This window comes from Aplidium turbinatum, chromosome 1 (assembly GCF_918807975.1).
Source record: "Aplidium turbinatum chromosome 1, kaAplTurb1.1, whole genome shotgun sequence".
Lineage (NCBI taxonomy): Eukaryota > Metazoa > Chordata > Ascidiacea > Aplousobranchia > Polyclinidae > Aplidium > Aplidium turbinatum.
In genome coordinates this window covers 25,739,654-25,760,636 of record NC_137472.1, presented here as the reverse complement: position 1 = coordinate 25,760,636, position 20,983 = coordinate 25,739,654, and the positions used below count along the sequence as shown (strand labels likewise).

The 20,983-nt window shown below is 38.8% G+C and overlaps 1 protein-coding gene across 1 annotated transcript in view; it reads left to right on the top strand.

Moving 5' to 3' along the window:
• Positions 1-20,983, top strand: part of LOC145771456 (damage-control phosphatase 1-like) — a 72,863-nt gene that overhangs the window by 48,934 nt on the left and 2,946 nt on the right. The window contains exons 4-6 of the mRNA XM_082583177.1: positions 2,898-2,993; positions 7,725-7,890; positions 20,589-20,759. Of these exons, the coding sequence (XP_082439303.1) occupies positions 2,898-2,993; positions 7,725-7,890; positions 20,589-20,759 (433 nt within the window). The remainder of the gene's footprint in view (positions 1-2,897; positions 2,994-7,724; positions 7,891-20,588; positions 20,760-20,983) is intronic.

The window sequence follows — 20,983 nt, the reverse complement described above, 5'->3', positions numbered from 1 at the left end:
GCACAACACCAGTGCCTCATCCTGGATCACCAATACCTGGCAAGAGGAGTGGACACACAACACCTCCAGACTCCACGCCTTTGTCCCCTACGCTGGACCCATGTCACCAAGAAAGGAGCTCAGCCGACCTGCCTTGGTACATCACAGCTAAGAGGTTTTGGTCTTTGGAGGCTTCTCGCTTTGAAGTCACAAAAATATGGCAAGCCTAGTTATTGCAAGCAAAAGCCTGTTCCGTTGCTCACCCAAGTGTTAATGCTCTGAAGCAATCATTCCTGCGAGAATCAGGGTAGTCGGTATTTTATCCAACCCAAAAAAAAACAAAAAAAACATAAAAAAACCCAGAGCATCATATTTGTCCAATTTTATCAGAAAATTGAAAAAATGAACCAAAGTACTACAAGGTACTTAACACAAACTTCAAATTAGGACTTAAGGATGTGATTGTGAAGGAAATTTCCAAGGATAAGTTGAAAACACAGTGGATATTTCTGTACACAAAAACAAGTAATGCCACTTTGTACTACACTAAAACTCATAGTTAAACAGCCCTAGTGCATTATTTTATTGAGTTATGCCAGCATGTACTGTGAGTGAGAGGCACTTCATTGGTAATAAGTAGTATTTGAGGTGAAATAAGCATGAATCTACCTTTTTTGCATCTTTTTTAAGTAAAACCCAATAAAACCAAAAAAAAACGTTTTTTTAAAAAGAAAAAAAACCATGCGGGTCGGGCTTTTTTAAAAAAACCCTGGGTTTTTCTCAACCCTGGCGAGAAGTGGCTAAAACACCCCAGGATGAGCTACGTGCCTCAGTCAAAAACTACCAACAAAGAATTGAGAAAGTTATTCAAGTGAAGGGTAGGCTAACCACATTGAAAATAAAGAAATCTATTCCTTTTATTGTGAGCTCTCATTCTGATACCTTTTTGATGAATTTTTATTTATTTTCTATTTATAAATCGTTTATAAGTTGGTCCAAAGACTTTCTGTTCACCCTGTATTTTTGGTCTGTTTTTGATTATTTTTGTATAATCTTTTTCTTGCATAGTGCGTCTTCTTTTTCTAGTTTCGTATTTTCTTGTATCTTTATGCATTTTTTTTGTATAGTGCGTCCGAAAATTTGCAATATTTTCGTTTGGTTATTTGTATGATTTTCTTTGACTTGCATTTGTGTGTGCTTTTTACTCCTGTAAAATTTGTCAACATTGCACTAAGTTCAAAGCTTGAAAGCATCATTTCTCATGGTAAAGCATCGTTTAGCATGCCAGACTTTGCAAATTTAATGCTTTAGTAAAACATAGAGATTTCGTTGTGCTGTACTAACACTTCAAGTGATTCCTCTGAGCAGCGCAAGTTCAACAACAAATACAAGAAATAGCAAGTCCCGCGTAATTTAGATCCTTCGGTATACTGGGCTTGCGCCATTTGAACCGCTGCATGAGGACTTGCTTCATACTTTTAATGAGGTCTTGTCTAAAGAGCACGATTGGATACACTTGCACTCAAAAAAAAATTAAAAGTCTAAACCTTAGATCAGGGGTTCTTAAACTTTTTGAGCCGCGCCCCCCTTTGACGTTCCATCCAAACTTTCGCCCCACCAGACTACAAAATTAGCAAACATTAAAGTGTAATGATTACAGGAATTTATATTTAGCTTTCATCAATGTGAGGGATGTAATTGTTTTTCGGAAACCAAAAGTTTAATTCGAGGCTTTGTAGCTGATAATGCACACTTCAGATCGGCTTCACAATCAATAAGTTTGTTTCGATATTTTGTTTTTATGTTCAAAATTGTAGAAAAGCCACTTTCGCACAGATAAGTGGACGAAAACGGAAGAAGTGTGCGTATCGCCACGCTACCCACTTCCTTGTATGTGTGCAAATATTTAACCCAAAAATCAGTTAGTGGCATTGCTTCATAATCGTCTTTTGCAGTGGAGTTACACTTTATTTCCAAGAATTCCTCTTGCAAACCGTCAGGAAGAATGTCCTCGTTAGCACGAAAGGGATTTCTTGTCATCTTCCATTCTGGAAGGTCGGTGTCACCCAAGTCTGGGAAATAGCGTTCGAATTCTTGTTTCAAAAGCTGAAGGTGAGCCTCCTCTTCAGCCTTAAGCTCACCTTCCAGTTCAAGTTGCTTTTTGTCAAGTGGAGTATCTAGGTTGGTAAATGAAGCTGCATTTCCTATTTGTATTCGGCGGTGCCACAACCCCAGCTTTGCCACAAATGCTCGAATGGAATCATAGCTATTAATCCGGTTAGTATTTCTGCCCTGCAAGAGCAGATTTAAGTTATTAAGGGCCTCGAAAATGTCCACGAGGTATGCCAACTCCAGCTGAAACTTCTCTGATGAAATGGCAGAAGGAGATCTTGCTTCCCATGAGCTTCCAAAAATAGCATCAGTTCATCTCTCATTTCATACACGCCGGCTAACTGATTACCTTTCGATAACCAACGAACAGATGTATGGAAGAGGAGAGTCTTATGGTTCGAATCCATATTCTTGCACAGCTTGGTAAACAGTCTCGTATTGACGGCACTGGTTTTGACGAAGTTGACGGCTCGTATGATTACTGTAAGCTTATCTTTCATTGCAGCTGGTAGAGTCCTGGAGGCCAGAGCCTCACGGTGAATCACGCAGTGAGATCCAATGGCATTGGGACTTTTTTGCTTTATTCTGGCAATAAATCCACTTAGTCACATGCGTTTAGTCACATAGTTCGACATCGCTCGCGCCCCCCCCCTTGTGAACCTTTTGCGCCCCCCAGTTTAAGAACCGCTGCCTTAGATGTTCTAAATCTCAAGAATATCGTACTCATTATCAGTGTTGGGATTAGTAGTTATATGTCATTTATAATAACCAACACTGCGCTATGATGACATTTGACTTGCTTTCAGTGATGTTCACGGTAGCGAGCCATCATGGTTCACAGCACCTTGGTTGTATGTGGAATGCTTTATGTACAGAAGGATTGCTGGAATATTAAAGTCCAGGTAATTTACCCATATATATAATCAGGGGCGCAACTAGGGGGGCTGTCTAGTCGGCATGACAGCCCCCTTTAAGATTTGCAACTTCAAAAAGAGGGACGACTAACTAGACTGAGACTTACGTACTACTTAACGTATGTCAGTTCAAGCTACGTTCTATGCATACCAAACTTGTTTCACGCTCAAGTCGTATAAACCGCAATACAAAATATTAACAGACCGTCATTTATTCACGCAATAATGATGTCATAAAAACAAAATGGCTGACTTTCCAGGGTAGTAAAACTTGAAGTGCGGAAACCGGCTCAGCTTTACGCTTGCAACGGCATGAAAAAGAAGCTTTACAAAGCCATCATTTTAACAAGTTTCATTTTCAAGTTCAATCGTTTTCTTCTTCTTGCCTTTGTTCTCTCAAAACAACACACGCGCGCGCACACACACGTAACGGACCTCTGTTAATCACATGCAGAAACGGATTGGCATGCACGACGCACGTGACTTGCGGGCGTTTTGCGGATGGCGGAGCATTTTTTCAAAAAATTTTTTATATAATTTTTTTCCTTTTTTCAGTATTATTTCCGAATCCAATTACCCGATAAAAAAGCAGTTTTTAGATTCGATTCTGGATGGATTCGAATGGAATCTTAAGGATTCGAAATTCTACTTTAATTTTACTTTGGGCATCCCTACTTAGGATGCAACCTTATTAACCCACAAAACGAAACTGCAGCTGGCTTTAGGCTAGTCTGATTTGTAATCTTTGTATGGTCGCAACTTCACGCATTCTTAAACCAATTTTGATATCAAAAAGACGGCGAATAAATTTTCTTTACAATCTTGTCAAACTTGACGTGTATCCAGGCCCTAAGCTTGTGTGGACTACTTTTTAAAATGTGTGCCTGCAGAGCAAACAATGTGCTGCGTACTTTCGAAAGCGCGAGAAACTTTTTTTAAGAGTGAGTAGCAAGCGCAGACAGAGCGAAAATGGTCGCTTTGCACGTCACAGAATTGGATCATTGCGCTGTCAATTACACTAGGCTAAAATTCTAACAATCGAACTGTGATATATCCGCTTCTACAAATACTTGTTAGTTTTGTCTCTCGTTGCCAACCCCCTTTGATTTTTTCTAGTTGCGCCGCTGTATATAATGCACCAATGAAACTGTATCAACACTTTGGTTAATTCAATATTATACATTTTTTCAAAGTTGTTTTTATCTCAATTTAAGTCGAAGAAATTCGTCATGGGAGTAGCTAATTACAAGCATGTTATTTGAAAGTGTCCTTCCCGGCAGAGCTTCACCTACCCTTGAGTAGTGGCAAACCGACGTTACAGGCGCTCACCGGCTACCGCCCTGCCACGGAATGGCCCGTTTCGGCGAGTCCGATTCGGCGAGTTCCCTATTCGGCGAGAGCCCTTTTCGGCGAGTGCCCTATTCGGCGAGTTTTTGAAATTTTTAAAAGGAAATTATCGGGTACCGCAGCCTAATTACAATTGCCGTTTTTACATCGTTTCAACGTCGCTAAACGTTGAAATCGTGCAGAAAGGAATAAAAATAAAATGTTTGAACTATTAAATTAAAATTCTTCATGTCAGTTCAGTTATTTTAATTTTTGACCATCATATGAAAAACAATACACGTCAACATAGCAAAGGTAGAAGCGACAAAACGCGAACGTTAAAACGTGCTTGAATTCGTCACGTCAGTTCAGTTATTTTTATTTTTGACCATCATATCAAAAACAATACACGTCAACATAGCAAAAGTAGAAGCGACAAAACGCGAACGTTAAAACGTGCTTGAATTCGTCATGTCAGTTCAATTGTTTTTATTTCTGATCATGATATCAAAAACAATTCACGTCAACATAGCAAATGTGTAGAAAAAAGTAGAAGCGACAAAACGCGAACGTTAAAACGTGCTTGTGACTGAAGTAAGTTATTGAGTTGAAAGAAATTTATCACGGTTGCATCACCTTCAGAAAAATTTAAGATATGAAGGAAAAATAAAACAAAGAAAATGTTACAAAAAAAATAATGTTTATGTCTATAAGTTAGTACTTTTGAATAGTTAAAATCATAGGCGCCTAACTATTTTTTTGGCCGTGGGGGCGAAAGCGTGTTTTATCAGCAGCAACGTAAATTCAGCGAAATGTCACGCAGATGGATGACGTCATTATGTCGTCACACTAGGATTGCTGTTATAGCCACACTCGGAGTTATCGCTACGTTCGACCTACCGTTAATTATTATAAACAAACGACCAAAACACATGCTATGCGTCTGCGTTGGCTAGCGGTTGATGGACTGCGACTCTTTAAGCTAAGCACAACATAAAGTTTAGCAACGAACTAGATTTATTAGCATGAAACAAGAGACGAAAAGGTTTACTAAAAGGTATACTGTAAATGGAATGAAAATACTAACTTGATCATATGCTTGAAAATATACCTGTTGAAAGCAAAATCATTCATGTTTACATCAATTCAACAGCACATCACCTTTAATAAATTTAAAGTTGCTGACATCCGCAAACAGCTCTTGAAAAATAGTTACAGAGAGACGTTTGATTAAGTTTTCGACTTGACATTGCTCCCTTTTTCAATATCGCAACTTAAGGCTGACCAGCTTTCAAGTTTCAATTCGCTGTAATACGCTCGTTTCCGTGTTGCAAATGAAACAAAAGATGCGCATATTCCCCGCCTTTGATCGGGTTTCTATGGCAACGGACGTGTGTGCGCCATGCAGTTTGCGCTAGTCCATTGTTGTGTTGATTAGGCCGCTTGTGCGACTGTGGGCAGTGCGGTTTGTACCAGCCCTTGTTACGTTGGTCAGTGGTAACCTCGGGCCGAGACTTCAAGTTCATTTTCACAGCAACCGATTCACTGCCGCGACAATTCTCTGCAGAGGTTTCGACTTTCGAAAGCGACAGCGAGGCTGTTTGCACATTAAGTTAAACGCACGTTGCGTCAACGTAGCAAATTATGTTGTTTTTGGGTGCATTCAAAATCTGATGACATTGAATCGACGCAAAATGGTAGATTTTTGCTATGTCACAGGCAGCAAAATCAGTCATTTTTACATTGATTCAACGTCTGCAGACGTTAAATCAACGTAAAAATGACATATTTTTTGTCTGGAGTGGGATTGTAGCATCGCTACTCGTTCTAGTGATTATTTACTGCGAAGCTGTTGCGGTTTGCATTTAAAAATGTTTTCCTGCTGCCGATCGCTAGTTCATCTATTGTTTTATGTATCAATGCCGCATAAAAAGTTGCTCCCACGCGGAAATATGCGTGGGGGCCTGGCCCCCACGGCTTAGGCGCCTATGGTTAAAATGATTAGTTTGGATCAACAAATGTGTGACCTACACTCCTACAGCTTAGATTGAAAGGAAATTATCGGGTAGGCTACCGTAGCCTAGTTATCCCGACCAGCAAAAATTTGTTCCAAGAACCCAGTTAGCCTAACAGTTCATTTTTACATTGTAGTAACAGAATGAAAAGGCTAACCAAACGTGTGGCCTATCGTTTTAACGTCGCTAAACGTTGAAATCGTGTAGAAAAGGGTGCTTTTGCTGACTAGGATACGTTGAAACTGAGAAACATTCACAGAAGCCCTACGATACGTTGCATTTTTAAGATAATGTATTCAGACGTTGAATCAATGTACAAATGAAATGTTATGCTAAATGGGTTCTAGGAACAAATCGTAGGGCTTCTGTGAATGTTTCTCAGTTTCAAAGTATCCTAGTCAGCAAAAGCTCCCTTTTCTACACGATTTCAACGTTTAGCGACGTTAACACGATAGGCCACACATTTGTTTAGCTATTTCATTCTGTTACAACAATGTAAAAATGAACTGTGTTCTTGGCACAAATTTTTGCTGGTCGGGATAATAGGCTACGATACCCGATAATTTCCTTTCAATCCAAGCTGTAGGCCACACATTTGTTGATCCAAACTAATCATTTTAACTATTCAAAAGTACTAACTTATAGACATAAACATGATCTATTTTTTTTTTTTTTGTAACATTTTCTTTGTTTTATTTTCCCTTCATATCTTAAATTTTTCTGAAAGTGTTGCAACCGTGCCAAGTTTCTTTCAACTCAATAACTTACTTCAGTCACAAGCACGTTTTAACGTTCGCGTTTTGTCGCTTCTACCTTTTTCTACACCTTTGCTATGTTGACGTGTATTGTTTTTGATATCATGATCAGAAAGATAAACAACTGAACTGACATGACGAATTCAAGCACGTTTTAACGTTCGCGTTTTGTCGCTTCTACCTTTGCTATGTTGACGTGTATTGTTTTTCATATGATGGTCAGAAATAAAAATAACTGAACTGACATGACGAATTTTAATTTAATAGTTCAAACATTTTATTTTTATTCCTTTCTGCACGATTTCAACGTTTAGCGACGTTAAAACGATGTAAAAACGGCAATTATAATTAGGCTACGGTACCCGATAATTTCTTTTCAAAAATTTCAAAAACTTGCCGAATAGGGCACTCGCCGAAAAGGGCTCTCGCCGAATAGGGAACTCGCCGAATCGGACTAGTCGAATCGGACTCGCCGAATAGTAGCAGACCCGCCCTGCTAACATGCAGTTGGTGAAACAACATTCTACTTTTAAAAGAAACCCCGACTCCATGGCCAAGTAATTAGAGTATGCAACTCAGAAAGTATGTCTCATTATTTAATCATTGAAAGTTTTGAATTGCAGTCGATTTTTGAAAGAATTCGATCCGTTTTCTGAACAGAAAGATTTCTCCTTGCAGCAATCCATGAATGGGATAGAAAATCTTGCTACACTCCACAACAAAGTGATTAATACAGTTTGTAAAGACGATGAAGTGATGTTAAAGCAGCATTTTGTTGACTTCATTGAGGTATAAAATAGGTGATGAGCGAACTCTATCTGAAAAGTTAATTGTCCTAGATTGTATTAATAGTTTGCCACAATAGCCCAGTTGCTTAATGCTTAAGCTCTCAATTTTATAATGAAGAAACGTCAAGTTCGAACAGTACTTGTTGGATTGTCGATGTATGCTTGACTGACGCATTTCAAGGATAGCTCTTCATTCAGCGGTCTTTAGTCGATGGATAATTTAAACAACAAACTTCAATAAGCGGTGACTTTACTCTATCGATCTCACAAAGCTGGCATAGAAGCTCTCTCAGTCCGAAAATGAAGATTTTCATAATCAATCGACAGTAAGATTTATTAAAGCGGTGGGATGGCACAGCGGATAAGGTGCTCGCTTTCCAATCATGCAATCCTGGTTCAACTTAAGCTGGTTGTTGAAAAACACCGCTCACCTCTACCCAGGGTGTAATAAATTGGGTGGGCGTAGTTGCTGAAGTAAAGGCGGCCGAGAGAAAGGAACTGGCCACCCTACTCTCATTAGTGCCGAAGGCTTAGTATAATGAGAACCTTATCTTCTCACCCCCCGATGTTTGGATTCAAGTATGGGACTCTCCTTTACCTTTTACTACTGTGCCTGATGCCATAATGAGACCCTTCAAAGGACAAATCTTTTGAGACTTAAAGTAGAAAACGTGTAACATCTGATCTGAACTTGCACGCATAACTGTTCAGGGCTTGTATAATGCACAATGAATTAGCTCAAACCAAAATCAACCTAATTTTTTCCAAATTTATTGACAAGATCTTCAAATGATAAAATACGGTCTTTTTGGAAAAACGTTTCCACTTCATCACCAATAATATTTCTGACTTTGTCGTTGTTCAAGGTTTGCTTGGGGGACTGGGGGTGTTGAAACTTGGAGGAATACAATGAAAAACTGTTGAAGGTTGTTTTGGTCCGCCAATGCTTTTCACATACTGAAGTAGTGAAGTGTGTTGTGAACGCGATATGTTTTCGGTACACGACAACTGGGCGAGACAAAGTGGGCGATACCCACTTGGGCGAGACCAGGTGGGCGACAGACCAGGTGGGCGACGAGTCAAGTGGGCGAAGAGCCAAGTGGGCGACGGACCAAGTGGGCGACGAGCCAAGTGGGCAATGGCCAAAGTGGGCGACGGAATCGAAAGTTTAGCCGTTCGGAAAAAATATGACTTTTAATTTTTACTTTAAAATACAATGGTTGATTTGTAGAAGGGAAGCCATGAGAGTTCTCACGCTGAGTTTCACGAAGCATTAGAAGCAACATTTTCATTATTTTTTGTGTAATAGCGCTTTGCATTGTGACATCATCTTGTCACATTATTTTGCAATTTGCGGCGTCAGGGTTTATCGTGAAGCTTAAGAGAAACCCCTCAGGAAAGAGACAAACGAATGGCCAAAGAGTGGTTGAAGTCAGTTATGAACGTTCCCTAACCGTTATCAAAGCTTGTCAGTATAAAATATGACTTTTAATTTTTACTTTAAAATACAATGGTTGATTTGTGGAAGGGAAGCAATGAGAGTTCTCACGCTGAGTTTCACGAAGCATTGGAAGCAACATTTTCATTATTTTTTGTAGTCTAGCATAGTCTAGTAATAGCGCTTGCTGTTTGATGTTAATTTGCATTGTGACATCATCTTGACACATTATTTTGCAACACACAATCCAGTCTCTGAATAATATAAACACTTGCGGTAGGTCACTAGGTCAGCCAGTGGTGAGATCTTAACTACTGAGTAGCTGGTTTGGTAGGTACATGCATTAGACATTTGAATGTTTGTAGTGATTTTCAAGCGAAATAGAAGTTTTTGTTAGTTGTTCGAGTGTGTTATTGTTTAAAATACATGTAAAAACTTACATACGAATCATTAACTACGGAGATTAGCATAAATTTGATGCTCTAAAAATAATCCATTAAAATAAAATTTTTGACAGAATATCTAAAACTAAAGTCATATTTTTCAATTTTTAGGTCATAAACAAAATGGCCCTAGTAATGACTGTCAGTCGCAATGTGTTCTGTAAACTGCTGATGCGGCTACGCAACGTCTAGACTAGAGCATTCGGATTAAAGTTTTATTGGTACTTTCACATACAACATTGTAAATGTAAGTTAATGGCAAGTCTCTATGAGACATTGGATTTTCCGCGCACATACGATTTATAGCGTCAAGAACACTAATTGTGCGCTGTTTTTTTTTTTTCGGTCATTGACCGATTTTTTAGAAAAATGTCCGAAAAAAATATAGCCTAGCCTAGCCAATTCGGTCAAAATGTGCAAACAAATATATAGTCAATTCGGCCAAGTGTTGCAAGGTTGAGTTTCGCTGATGAACGTTGAAGAAACGTTTGTCTGTTCCAACTTTTCTCAGGTAAAACACGACAACGTTTCTCAGCGAAACTTAATGTTGTAGCGAGTCAGGAAGTGCAAATTTTGGTTTGTATCAGCTACTTGAAAGGAAATATTTTCATCAGAAAAAATGACCGAAATAAATAAAAAATGACCGAATTTTTACAAGTCATTTCGGACAAATGACCAAAAAGTCTCAGCGAAAAAAAAACAAACAGATTGCGCGTGCTATGTTGGTGGCTGCAGCGTTTTTATTAGCATTGATGATGACCGGAAGTTTTTGCAAAATACTCCATCGATAATGATGTTTGAAATTCTTGATGATACGTTGGTCTGAAAGATGGACAGAAGAAGTTGTGTTTGCTGGAAATAAAACACAACTTCTACTTGCTTAAGGTGAGTTTTGTCAATGTTGTTGTTACGATGGTTGTTCAAGAGCTTTTCCCTTGCCTTCCATATCCGTGAAATTTGCGCCTGTGCCACATCAAATTTTGCTGCAACAACTCTCTGCGGCGTTTTCCTTTCTAACTCTTTGATTACAATTAGGCTACTCTTACTACCACTCTTTGACCTTTCGTTTGTTTCTTTTCTGAGGGGTTTCTCTTAAGCTTCACGATAAACCCTGACGCCGCAAATTGCAAAATAATGTGTCAAGATGATGTCACAATGCAAATTAACATCAAACAGCAAGCGCTATTAGTATTACTAGACTACAAAAAATAATGAAAATGTTGCTTCCAATGCTTCGTGAAACTCAGCGTGAGAACTCTCATTGCCTCCCTTCCACAAATCAATCATTGTATTTTAAAGTAAAAATTAAAAGTCATATTTTTTCCGAACGGCTAAACTTTCGCTTCCGTCGCCCACTTTGGCCGTCGCCCACTTGGCTCGTCGCCCACTTGGTCCGTCGCCCACTTGGCTCGTCGCCCACTTGACTCGTCGCCCACTTGTCTCGTCGCCCACCTGGTCTCGCCCAAGTGGGTATCGCCCACTTTGTCTCGCCCAGTTGTCGTGTACCGATATGTTTTCACGTGGAATGCTCTTGATCCACCGATCTCTTTCTTCATTTTTTGGAAGTCTAAAGACAGTTTCTTTGTTGTTTTTCGTCATAGTTTCGGTTGCATCTAGTCAAACAACATTTTCGAACTATGTTAAATTACTTATTGATACTAAAGCACGCTTTTTAAAACTTGACTGTATTTAAAACATAATGATAATGAATGATGCATCTTGAAAAAAAAACTTGCATAGTATTACAACACCATGCATGTATAATTGGATATCATTTAGCACGTTTACCTAGTAGTCCAGTCGTTGAAGGGTTTTACCTTGACTTAATTGGTGTAAAGCTGAAATTTTGAACATTGGTTCTGTTCATTGTGTACAATGACCAAAAAAAAATCCCCGTGAAAATTTTTTGGTGAAAAAAAGTTATCCGCTATTTTCGAAATTCCGCCATTTTTTTTCAAAATGGCGGATGTACAAATAGTGAATTATTCAATTTTATGAAATTATTGTTAGTGTTGGTGCTCATTTAAAAGTAAATTTCATACTGCATACTGCAATTATTTCACATTGGCAAAGTTTTGGTCCACCGTGATTGCCGGAGGAAGTTTACGGATACACGGAAAAAGGGTTCAGGGAAAATGCCTGCAAAGAAATTACGATCTGTGACAAGGAAATTCAAGCTTCTGAAGCCTCCAGTATACTTAGTCAAAAGGGTGCTGATGGGATTAATGCTGCTAGTACTAATAGAGGGGACAACACTGTTGCGACAGCTGGTCGGAAAGTACACATAGAGTCATAGACTGTTGTAAAAGTTATAGGTTACCAACCCAATCGATATACAGCTAAGGAAGAACAGAGAGGAAAGTGGGTCCTGCGTCACGAGGAAACGAAGTGTTTGAATTCTGGATGGCAATTTCCACAGTAAGACTCATTGTTTGTTTTGTGGGACTCGAGCTCACGGACAGACCTGGCTTTAGTTTTGTTAAAACAGATGTTTTTGCAAGGACTATATTAGAGTAATGTGAGAGACGTTCTGACGATTGGTCATGCGTCGTGAAAGGTCGTATTGAATATTACGGTAGCGATTTGCATGCTGCAGACTGTTTATACAGTACCATCATTCTTGTAGTGTTAATTTTATATATGGATTTAACGTACCCTTGCAATGTGGTAGAGTACCTGAGGCAAAACGTCGAAAATCTGGTCGACCGAAGGATGAGGAACAGGACCAGGTATTTCTAAAGATGTGTTCCCATCATGAACAGAATGATGAAGAACAGTTAACGATATCAGACCTCAGATCTAAAATGAAGGAGTTTTTAGCAAATGATGATTGCCTTCTTTGTGGATTAAAATATGTGAAGACCCAATTATAGAAACATTGCGGTGAATCTATTTATATAGCTGAAGGTCAGGGCCTTCATTGCATTGTCACGATGAGAGAGAAGACATCCGAAATCCTCCGATCTCATTAGGCTACCTAAAAACAAGGCATGAGGATGATGAAGAGTCACAAAAGAGAGAAATAATTAAAACTGCAGCAAGGCTTATCAAAAATGATGTTGCATCTGTTAATGATCACTATCCAAGCACAGACGCACTCAATAATAATAATCGTGTTTTATTTGCGCCCATTGCGATACATAACATAGCCTACAGTAACACTGCGATCACAGATGCGATAGCCTCCAACAGACGACAGGGAGCAGCGAAGTGACATTTAGGCCTAGTCTTCGAGTCAGCTGCTCCCCTTATTTTGGCTTGCCATTAAGTGTCTGTGCCGAGATACAGCCGCGTGCTCTGGAGCGGTATCAAACCCACGTCCTTTCGAACGTCGCGCAGGCGTTCTCACCACTCGGCTACGCAACCGACACTCAATCTCGGTCCTGCTCTAATGTAGCCCACTTGCCTAAAACTTTGCGAACACTGTTGAGTTCCTTAGTTGTAGGAAAAGACACAAAGCAAAAGGTTGCAAGTATTAGCCAAGCTGTCAGACCACGAGCGGTGATTGCACCATTGCAAATTGGTCTTGCTGTTCAAGGACATCATTTATACAGGTCGAGATTTCTTGTTGATACTTTACAGTTTACACAATATGGGATATTGTTCTTCTTACGCAGAAGTCCTGAAGTTTGAAAAGAATGCAGCTGATTGTGTAGCGTCAGAAGCATAGGCGCCGAGTTTTCAAAATAGCTGGGCGGGCGAACACGCTGTCACATCATGAAGGTTATTTTGTGTGTTTTTCAAAAGGGCGATTTTGCGAGGTTGTTGGGCTAGCCTAGTTTTACATTTAAGTATATGTCTCCTCTAACACGATTTGGAAACAAGTAATAAATGTAATTGGTACGCAACAACGTCTGGTCCTGGTAATTCAGTTCCGCATATTTTTTGTGATTGGTATGTGCGGGTTGCGGGACGAAAACTGCAATACTGTACTATAGTTCCATAATTACATTACTATTGTTGATACAACACGATAACACACACACAATACATCGGTGAGTTAGTCGCTCCTAGCGGGCGCACAGATAAGAAACAAGATGCTGTAATGCAACGCAGAAGCGATTTCACGACAATTCAGCTCCCGAGAAGCCATTTAGCGATAAACTGCGCTATTGAACCGAGCTTACATTGAATCTACAATTAGAACAGTTATATAACGAAGGAGCTGAATTGCAACTAATGACAACCAACGGTTTCATCCGGCCAAACCAACAGGTGTGCACATTTCTTATCAGTGACGTAACAGACGCAACTGTGATGATTGAGATGACAAAATAGAGCATTTTGGCAGCAGAGTTAATTGATAACGTCTTTTGAGAGAAAATTACTCCTTTGAAGAACAATGTTACAGTTTTTACAACGATAAAACATCTGGCGATGTTAAAACGATGTAAAAGCAGTGGAAATTGAGGTCAGACTTTTGCCGCAAATGAAGTTCCTCGCATGTTTGCGCAATTTATTTGATTTATAGCACTGGGCTACGAGTGGCAGAGTGGAGACAAACGGCGCGGCCGGACACTTTTGCTCGCTTAACGGCGAATCAACGTTGTTTAACGTTGCATGAATGTTACAATGGCAATAATTGACGAAAACTAATAGCTTAATTAGTAGGTCTAGTAGGGGCTATCATATGGCGACAAAACCCTGCGAATAAGGTAAGTAGGCTAGGATCAGAAGGTGGCAGATGGTTACAGAAATTTTGGGACTTAAATTGCATTAATTTTTTTTTAATTCCTGAAATGTCCGGCGGGCGCGGCCCGGGACTCGGCGCCGGTGGTCAGAAGCCATTGTTCTAGAGAACATAGACCTACTCGAAAGTACAATGTTATTTGCAGCTGACAATATTGATCATAATATTATCACCCTGGATGGGAAGGGGACTTTCCACGGCATGGGAATGGTTGCTGCCTTGACACCGAGTCAGAAAGCAAACCGTATGATTCCAAGGCACAACATATCACAACTCAACATCATAAAGAAGTAGGATTGAAATCATGCAACTCCGCTTTGCCAATAAAGCGCAGAAGACATCACTGGCTGGTTATGTACCTTTTTCTCAGGATCAAACCCTGAGCAATATTGTGAATGGTGTTGTGGCGAGGATGACGTTAATGTACATGAACATACACAAACGAAAAAATGATCGACTTGATCAGTAAAACACATCGGGGTAGTCTAAAGGCTGCGAAGTGATCAATGCTCCAGGGGATGCTGATGTTCCGATTGTGAAGGCTACTGTTCTTAATGCAGTGTCACACTTGACAACGTTGATTGGAGAAGACACAGATCTGTTGGTCCTGCTTCATTATGCGCAACAAGCAGACAAAGATCTATATTTCCGTTCCGACAAGGAAAATGCTGACAAAGTGTATCATATGAACGAGCTGAAAATGGTGATGGGTGAAGAATTATGTTCCCAATTACTTTTTCTACATGCCTACACTGGATGTGACACAACATCAAGAATCTTTGATGTGGGTAAGAAAATCTGTCTTTTACAAGCTGGTAAAGGGTAATGCTACTCTGAAAGACTGTGCTAATTACTTCCTTCTTCCAAAGCAGACAGCAGCATCCATTGTGAACAAAGATTTTCAAGCGATGGCTGTGACTTTTGGGGGCACGCGGACGGATTTCCTCTCGTCATTGCACTACAGCGTACTAAGAAAAAAAGTAGTCTCTTCCCAATCATTTGTGACACCAGAACGCCTACCACCTACTGAGTCATCGAAAAAATTTCACTGTCTAAGGGTTTACTACCAAATAATGGTGTGGCTAGGACAGGAGAGTGATATGGAAACTTACGGGTGGGGTTGGAAACTGGAAGGCAGTCAGTTTGTGACATGAATGCATGCTGACCCAGATTCCCTCTTATAGATTATCCACTGCAACTGCCTGTGGCACTGCCAGGTATAGCTGTAGGCAGAATAATCTACCCTGTACCTCAGCATGTGGACAGTGCAACTTGATGCCTGTGACAATACGTAGGCTACAATCAGTCATTACTGGATGAAGATAATGACCAGGACTTATTAAGTAACTGAATGTAAATAACTTAATAAGTGGTCTGCGATTCTTGTACTGCCAGTGTTTCACTATTGTTTTTTTTTCATATAAGCCTTTCCATTAAACTAATTAGTTAATTTCATTTTGAATTGTCTTATTGAATTCCATACCACCTTAAACCTAGGGATAGACGCCAGAATTAGAGCTCTAGCATGAATATTAAGTGAATTATTGTCATTATACTATTTTGGCGGCCATCTTGAAAATGACAACTTTCCGGTGCTCAGATTCTCCTTGATTTTTAATATACAGTAGAACTCGGTTAATCCGGATTCGATTTGACCGGCGATTCCATCCGGATTAGGCGAAGATCCGGATTAACCGATGACGGTTCTATCAAGCCTGACGTTACCTAGATAGAAGGGTATCGGTAAAAATCGCTGAAATTGAACCCATTAGTGTGGTCATCTGTCAATTCCGAGACGCGCGATCACCATATTAGCAATAGAATTCTTTTGAAATGCAGTATGCATGTAAAACGAAAGTATTTGTAGACTCTGCGTCTAACGCAAGAACACACTGGCAAAAGTTATATCTTCAGACATGCGTGTCGGAATAATCTGTAGTCACTCAAAACTTTTGAAAACAGTTACAGAAGACGAGTTTCTTTGGAAAACTTACAAAAAATCAAACAAAGTCTTCTATTGGAAAAACATCACCGACATACCGCCGAAAATTCCACCGACATCTTTTCAAGTTACAGTACGAGTTTGAGCATTTGCACACAAATTTTGCGTTAGGAGGGATTACTGTTCATGAAAAGAAGAAATCCGCAATAATTTATTGCGTCACATTAACGGAACAATAGATAAAAAATTTCTCGCAATAAGCCACGTTACGTTTTAGCATAAAATGGCAAAACTGTCGGGAAAATCCGGATAAAGCGATAGAGAAAGCGCAACTTTTGTCCGGAATAGGCGAAGATCCGGATTAAACAATCCGGATACTCCGAAGCCGTTTCTCAAGAAAAAGATTACAAATCATTTGTACTTCCAGTTTCATCCGGATTAGGCGAAGATCCGGATTAACCGAATCCGGATTAACCGAGTTCTACTGTATTATTCTTAATGAAAAATACTAGAAAAAACATTTGGAAAACCTTCTGTAGGAAATTTTTGGGGTCTTGACCTGATATATATTGACCTGACCATAAGTGAACAAAATTATCGTTTTTGGAACTATTATACATTATCGTACCGGCAGGCTATTATAGGCTATAATATTTTGTTTATGTCACTTCGTTTAAAGTCAAATATAGATGTTATTGAGTACCTACTTGCTTATTAATTGTGACAATGATAATATCATATTTTAAAGAAGCCGTAGTATGACGATACTTCGAAAAAATATTCAAATTTTGTTTATCCGCCAATTTGAGAAAAAAATGGCGGATTTTCAAAAAAGGCTGATAACTTTTTTTCACCAAAAGATTTTCACGGGGATTTTTTTTTGGTCAATGTACATAATCAACAGAAACAATGTGCAAAGTTTCAGCTTTACACCAATTAAGTCAAGGTTCGGCCCTTTTTTTCGCTTCAACGACTGGACTATAGCACATTCTGGCTGCAATGTATATACTCTTTTCATTGCTATATCATGTCTGCTATGTCCATGAATCTAATTCCGCAAGTTAGATATGCACCTTACATTCAAATTTGTGTAGTCTAAGCTTTTAAAGTTGTTTCTAAATTTGACCGACTGATGTGCTTCATAGAAATTGAATTACTAAAAAATTTTACCAACAAACTAGCTCCGACTTCTATTTTATGCTTAAAAACAATCAGCAAAACCATCGCTTAATTTTTTTGAGGTGAAGCTGTATTTAATCAACAACATACCTTTAAAGAACGACATTTTCACAACAAATTAGCTAATTTCTTGCGGCGAAGAATCATCCATGCGGCGAAGAAAGTACAGTAACACAGAAGCGGAGCAGCCAACTCAAACTCTTAAACGATTCCAGACAAAAACTGCTGACTCAGCAAAACGCTTATCTGCAGTCACAAAAAACGGCGCACGTACACGAGGCCTCCAAGTGAAGATGTTCACAACGGTTAACATGTTGTACTGTCGAACCCGCTTTGCGATCAACATTCCTCTCTTATTGTGATGGTAACATGCCACAAAATGTTTGCTGACCAAACGTTTTGCTTTGCTTCCATCATGGCACATTATAGTGCAATCAAATTACTGTCGCAACACAGCAAATGTTTATAAGCAGCGAAAGACTCAGTCATCGAGTTGGCTGTTTTTGTTTTGGCATGCCATTAAGTGCCTCGTTAAGACACAGCCACATGCTCCTCAGCGATGTCGAACTGATGGCCTTTCACTCGGCCACGCAGTCGTAACTGCAGTGTTTGGAAAGAAATGAGTAACGTCATCATGTATAGGCTAACCGTAACTTTTGCTCGAATGCAGCTTCGGCTCGTTTTTGTGTCGATAGTATTTTTGCAACCTACACATTCTAGCTTTCATTATCTTTAATTCATTGAAATGCTGGATTTTCTGACATTATCCTACGTCTAAAAACTTGATACAGTAGTCCCCGCTTATTAAGCCCATGGTTAATAGGCCACCCGCTTAGTAAGCCCAAATTCGTCCGGTTCCAAGGTTAGCTTAATAACCGGGAACTGCTGTACTAAGTTACACTTAGTCGAATAATTTGTTCAAATTGGATGAATTGGATTATACGATTACCGGTGTTTGGTAGCTGCTCGGGACTATCTATATTATCCAGAATACAGAATTTATCTATATCCCACAAGCCGGGAATGACATACTTAATCATCTGCTTCCTATTTTGTATTCTCTATCTTACAATTAGCTTCTGTGTTTTTCACCGTTCACGTGCAGTTTCAAATGTTATAAATATATTAAAAACTATAGACTTTTTGAATGAAAATAATCATTTCTGAATGTAATAACTAAGCTAGGCTTCATAGAAGTACGGATGCACAACTACAAGAAAAGCAAAGGTGCGTTAAACAAAAGTGTTGCCAGATGTTTTTCAAACTTTTCTGAGGAATTATTATTTTACATGACCATAATCGTGTCTCATGTAAGTAGGTGACCGTGTTGTTGCGCAGTCTGCTTCAGGCGGTGATGGCGGCTGAATGTATATTATTTTACAGTAACTGTAACCAAAACTTTCCAGTACAAAACTATTCCAAAATTAATCTAAAGTAATTTAATTCTTTGCAAATTTATTCGTGAAGCCATACATTCCTGAAGTATCCTTTGAATTTTTGTAAAATGTCATGTCTTTAAATGCTCAGTATATATATATATTTTTTTCAGGGTTGAGAAAAACCCGGGTTTTTTTAAAAAAGCCCAACCCGCCCGTTTTTTTTAAAAAACCCGGGTTTTTTTGGGTTTTATTGGGTTTTTTTTAAAAAAGATGCAAAAAAAGGTAGATTCATGCTTATTTCACCTCAAAACTACTTTTTACGAATAAAGTGCCTTTCACTCACAGTACATGCTTGCATAACTCAATAAAATAATGCACTAGGGCTGTTGTTGCTTGGATGTTGCATCATCCATTAATTTCAAGATCAAGTTGGATGTTGCATCATCCACTGGTTTCTATACCAAGTTGATGCTACCGTGGTAGAAATCACATTATTGCATCATTTGCTTTAGATTTGAAGGCAAGGAGCATTTATGCCATCATGTTTAAATATTTTTTATCATATATATATATTATATATAGTAATAGATGAGCAATTGAGCGATTGCGTGGCCAATGGCTATTTAGGCAAATGCTCTGAAACAGCCATGCGTTAGAATCCAGAATCTGTAATTGGTAAATAGCCTCCTAAATTGCATTTCACATCATATACACACTATACAGACTACAGTAGAGTAGCACTTTCACCAGTTTAACTATAAGGCCTTCTTGCATAAATGAGTTTTAATGTAGTATACACAAAGTGGCATTATTTGATTTTGTGTACTGTACAATATCCACTGCGTTTTCAGTTTATTCTTGGAAATTTACTTCACAATCACATACTTAAGTCCTAATTTAAAGTTTGTTTTAAGTGCCTTGTAGTGTTTTTGTTCATTTTTTTAATTTTCTAATAAAAACTGGACAAATATGATGCTCTGGGTTTTTTATGGTTTTTTTTAAGTAGGTTTTTTCATAAAAACCCACCCGGGTTTTTTTGGGTCGGGTAAAATACCGACAACCCTGATATTTTTTTTCAATTTATGTTTGTAAGTAAATTCACAATCTAATATATAATTGCAATATAAAATCAAATATAGTTATTACTATCTGAAGCCTTTACAAATTGTTTCACCTAACGGATCATCAGAAGGTCTGAAAAAAACATGCAAACAATAAAGAATCGATAATTCTGAAAAGATATTAAATATTACAACTGTAATTTAATCTGCCAAAAAAATCTCTATCTTTGATTTAACAATTTGTAAAGGCTTCAGATAGTAATAACTATATTTGATTTAATTCGCTCTGCTTTGCCTTTTTGCTTGGCATTGAGCACTTTTTGTAGTATTAATAGTTTTCATTGTTTTAATTGCAATATAACGTTATTATAATTTGCTTTGAATTAATTTTGTGCAACTTCAAGCTTTGGGCTACCACTACTTTAAATATTTTTGGATATATATAGCCTATCGCAGCACTTTATATAGCCTAAGCCCTACCACACCCTTCGCTTGTGAGATGCTGCAGTCTAGTTGGTCATCCCGTACTTCTATGAGTTTCTGGTAACTGAGGTTTGTTTTTGTCAGGTTTCTTTGTGGGGCAACAAATGCGACCTGTCAATATCAGGTGGTGATGAAAACCACAGTGCGAGCTTGGATCTTCACCATAACCTTCAGTTGTTTCGCAAACGTCAGTTGGTAGATGACTCCTTGCTTGTGTGGGATGGATTGTGGAATGCAAGGAAAAACAAAAAACAGGCAACGTGTTCATCATTATTTGAAGGCTCGTAGAAATTAACTTAACTGGTCAGTTGTCAGAGTTTCAATTTCAGACAATGGATGCCTTAACAGATGGCACTGAAACAATTTTTGTTATGATGCTGATGATTTGGTATTGCTTAGGCATGGACTTCTAGTATTTAGAAGTCCATGGCTTAGGCTACAAGCTAATGATAGTGGGTATGGGAAACAGTTGGAAAGAT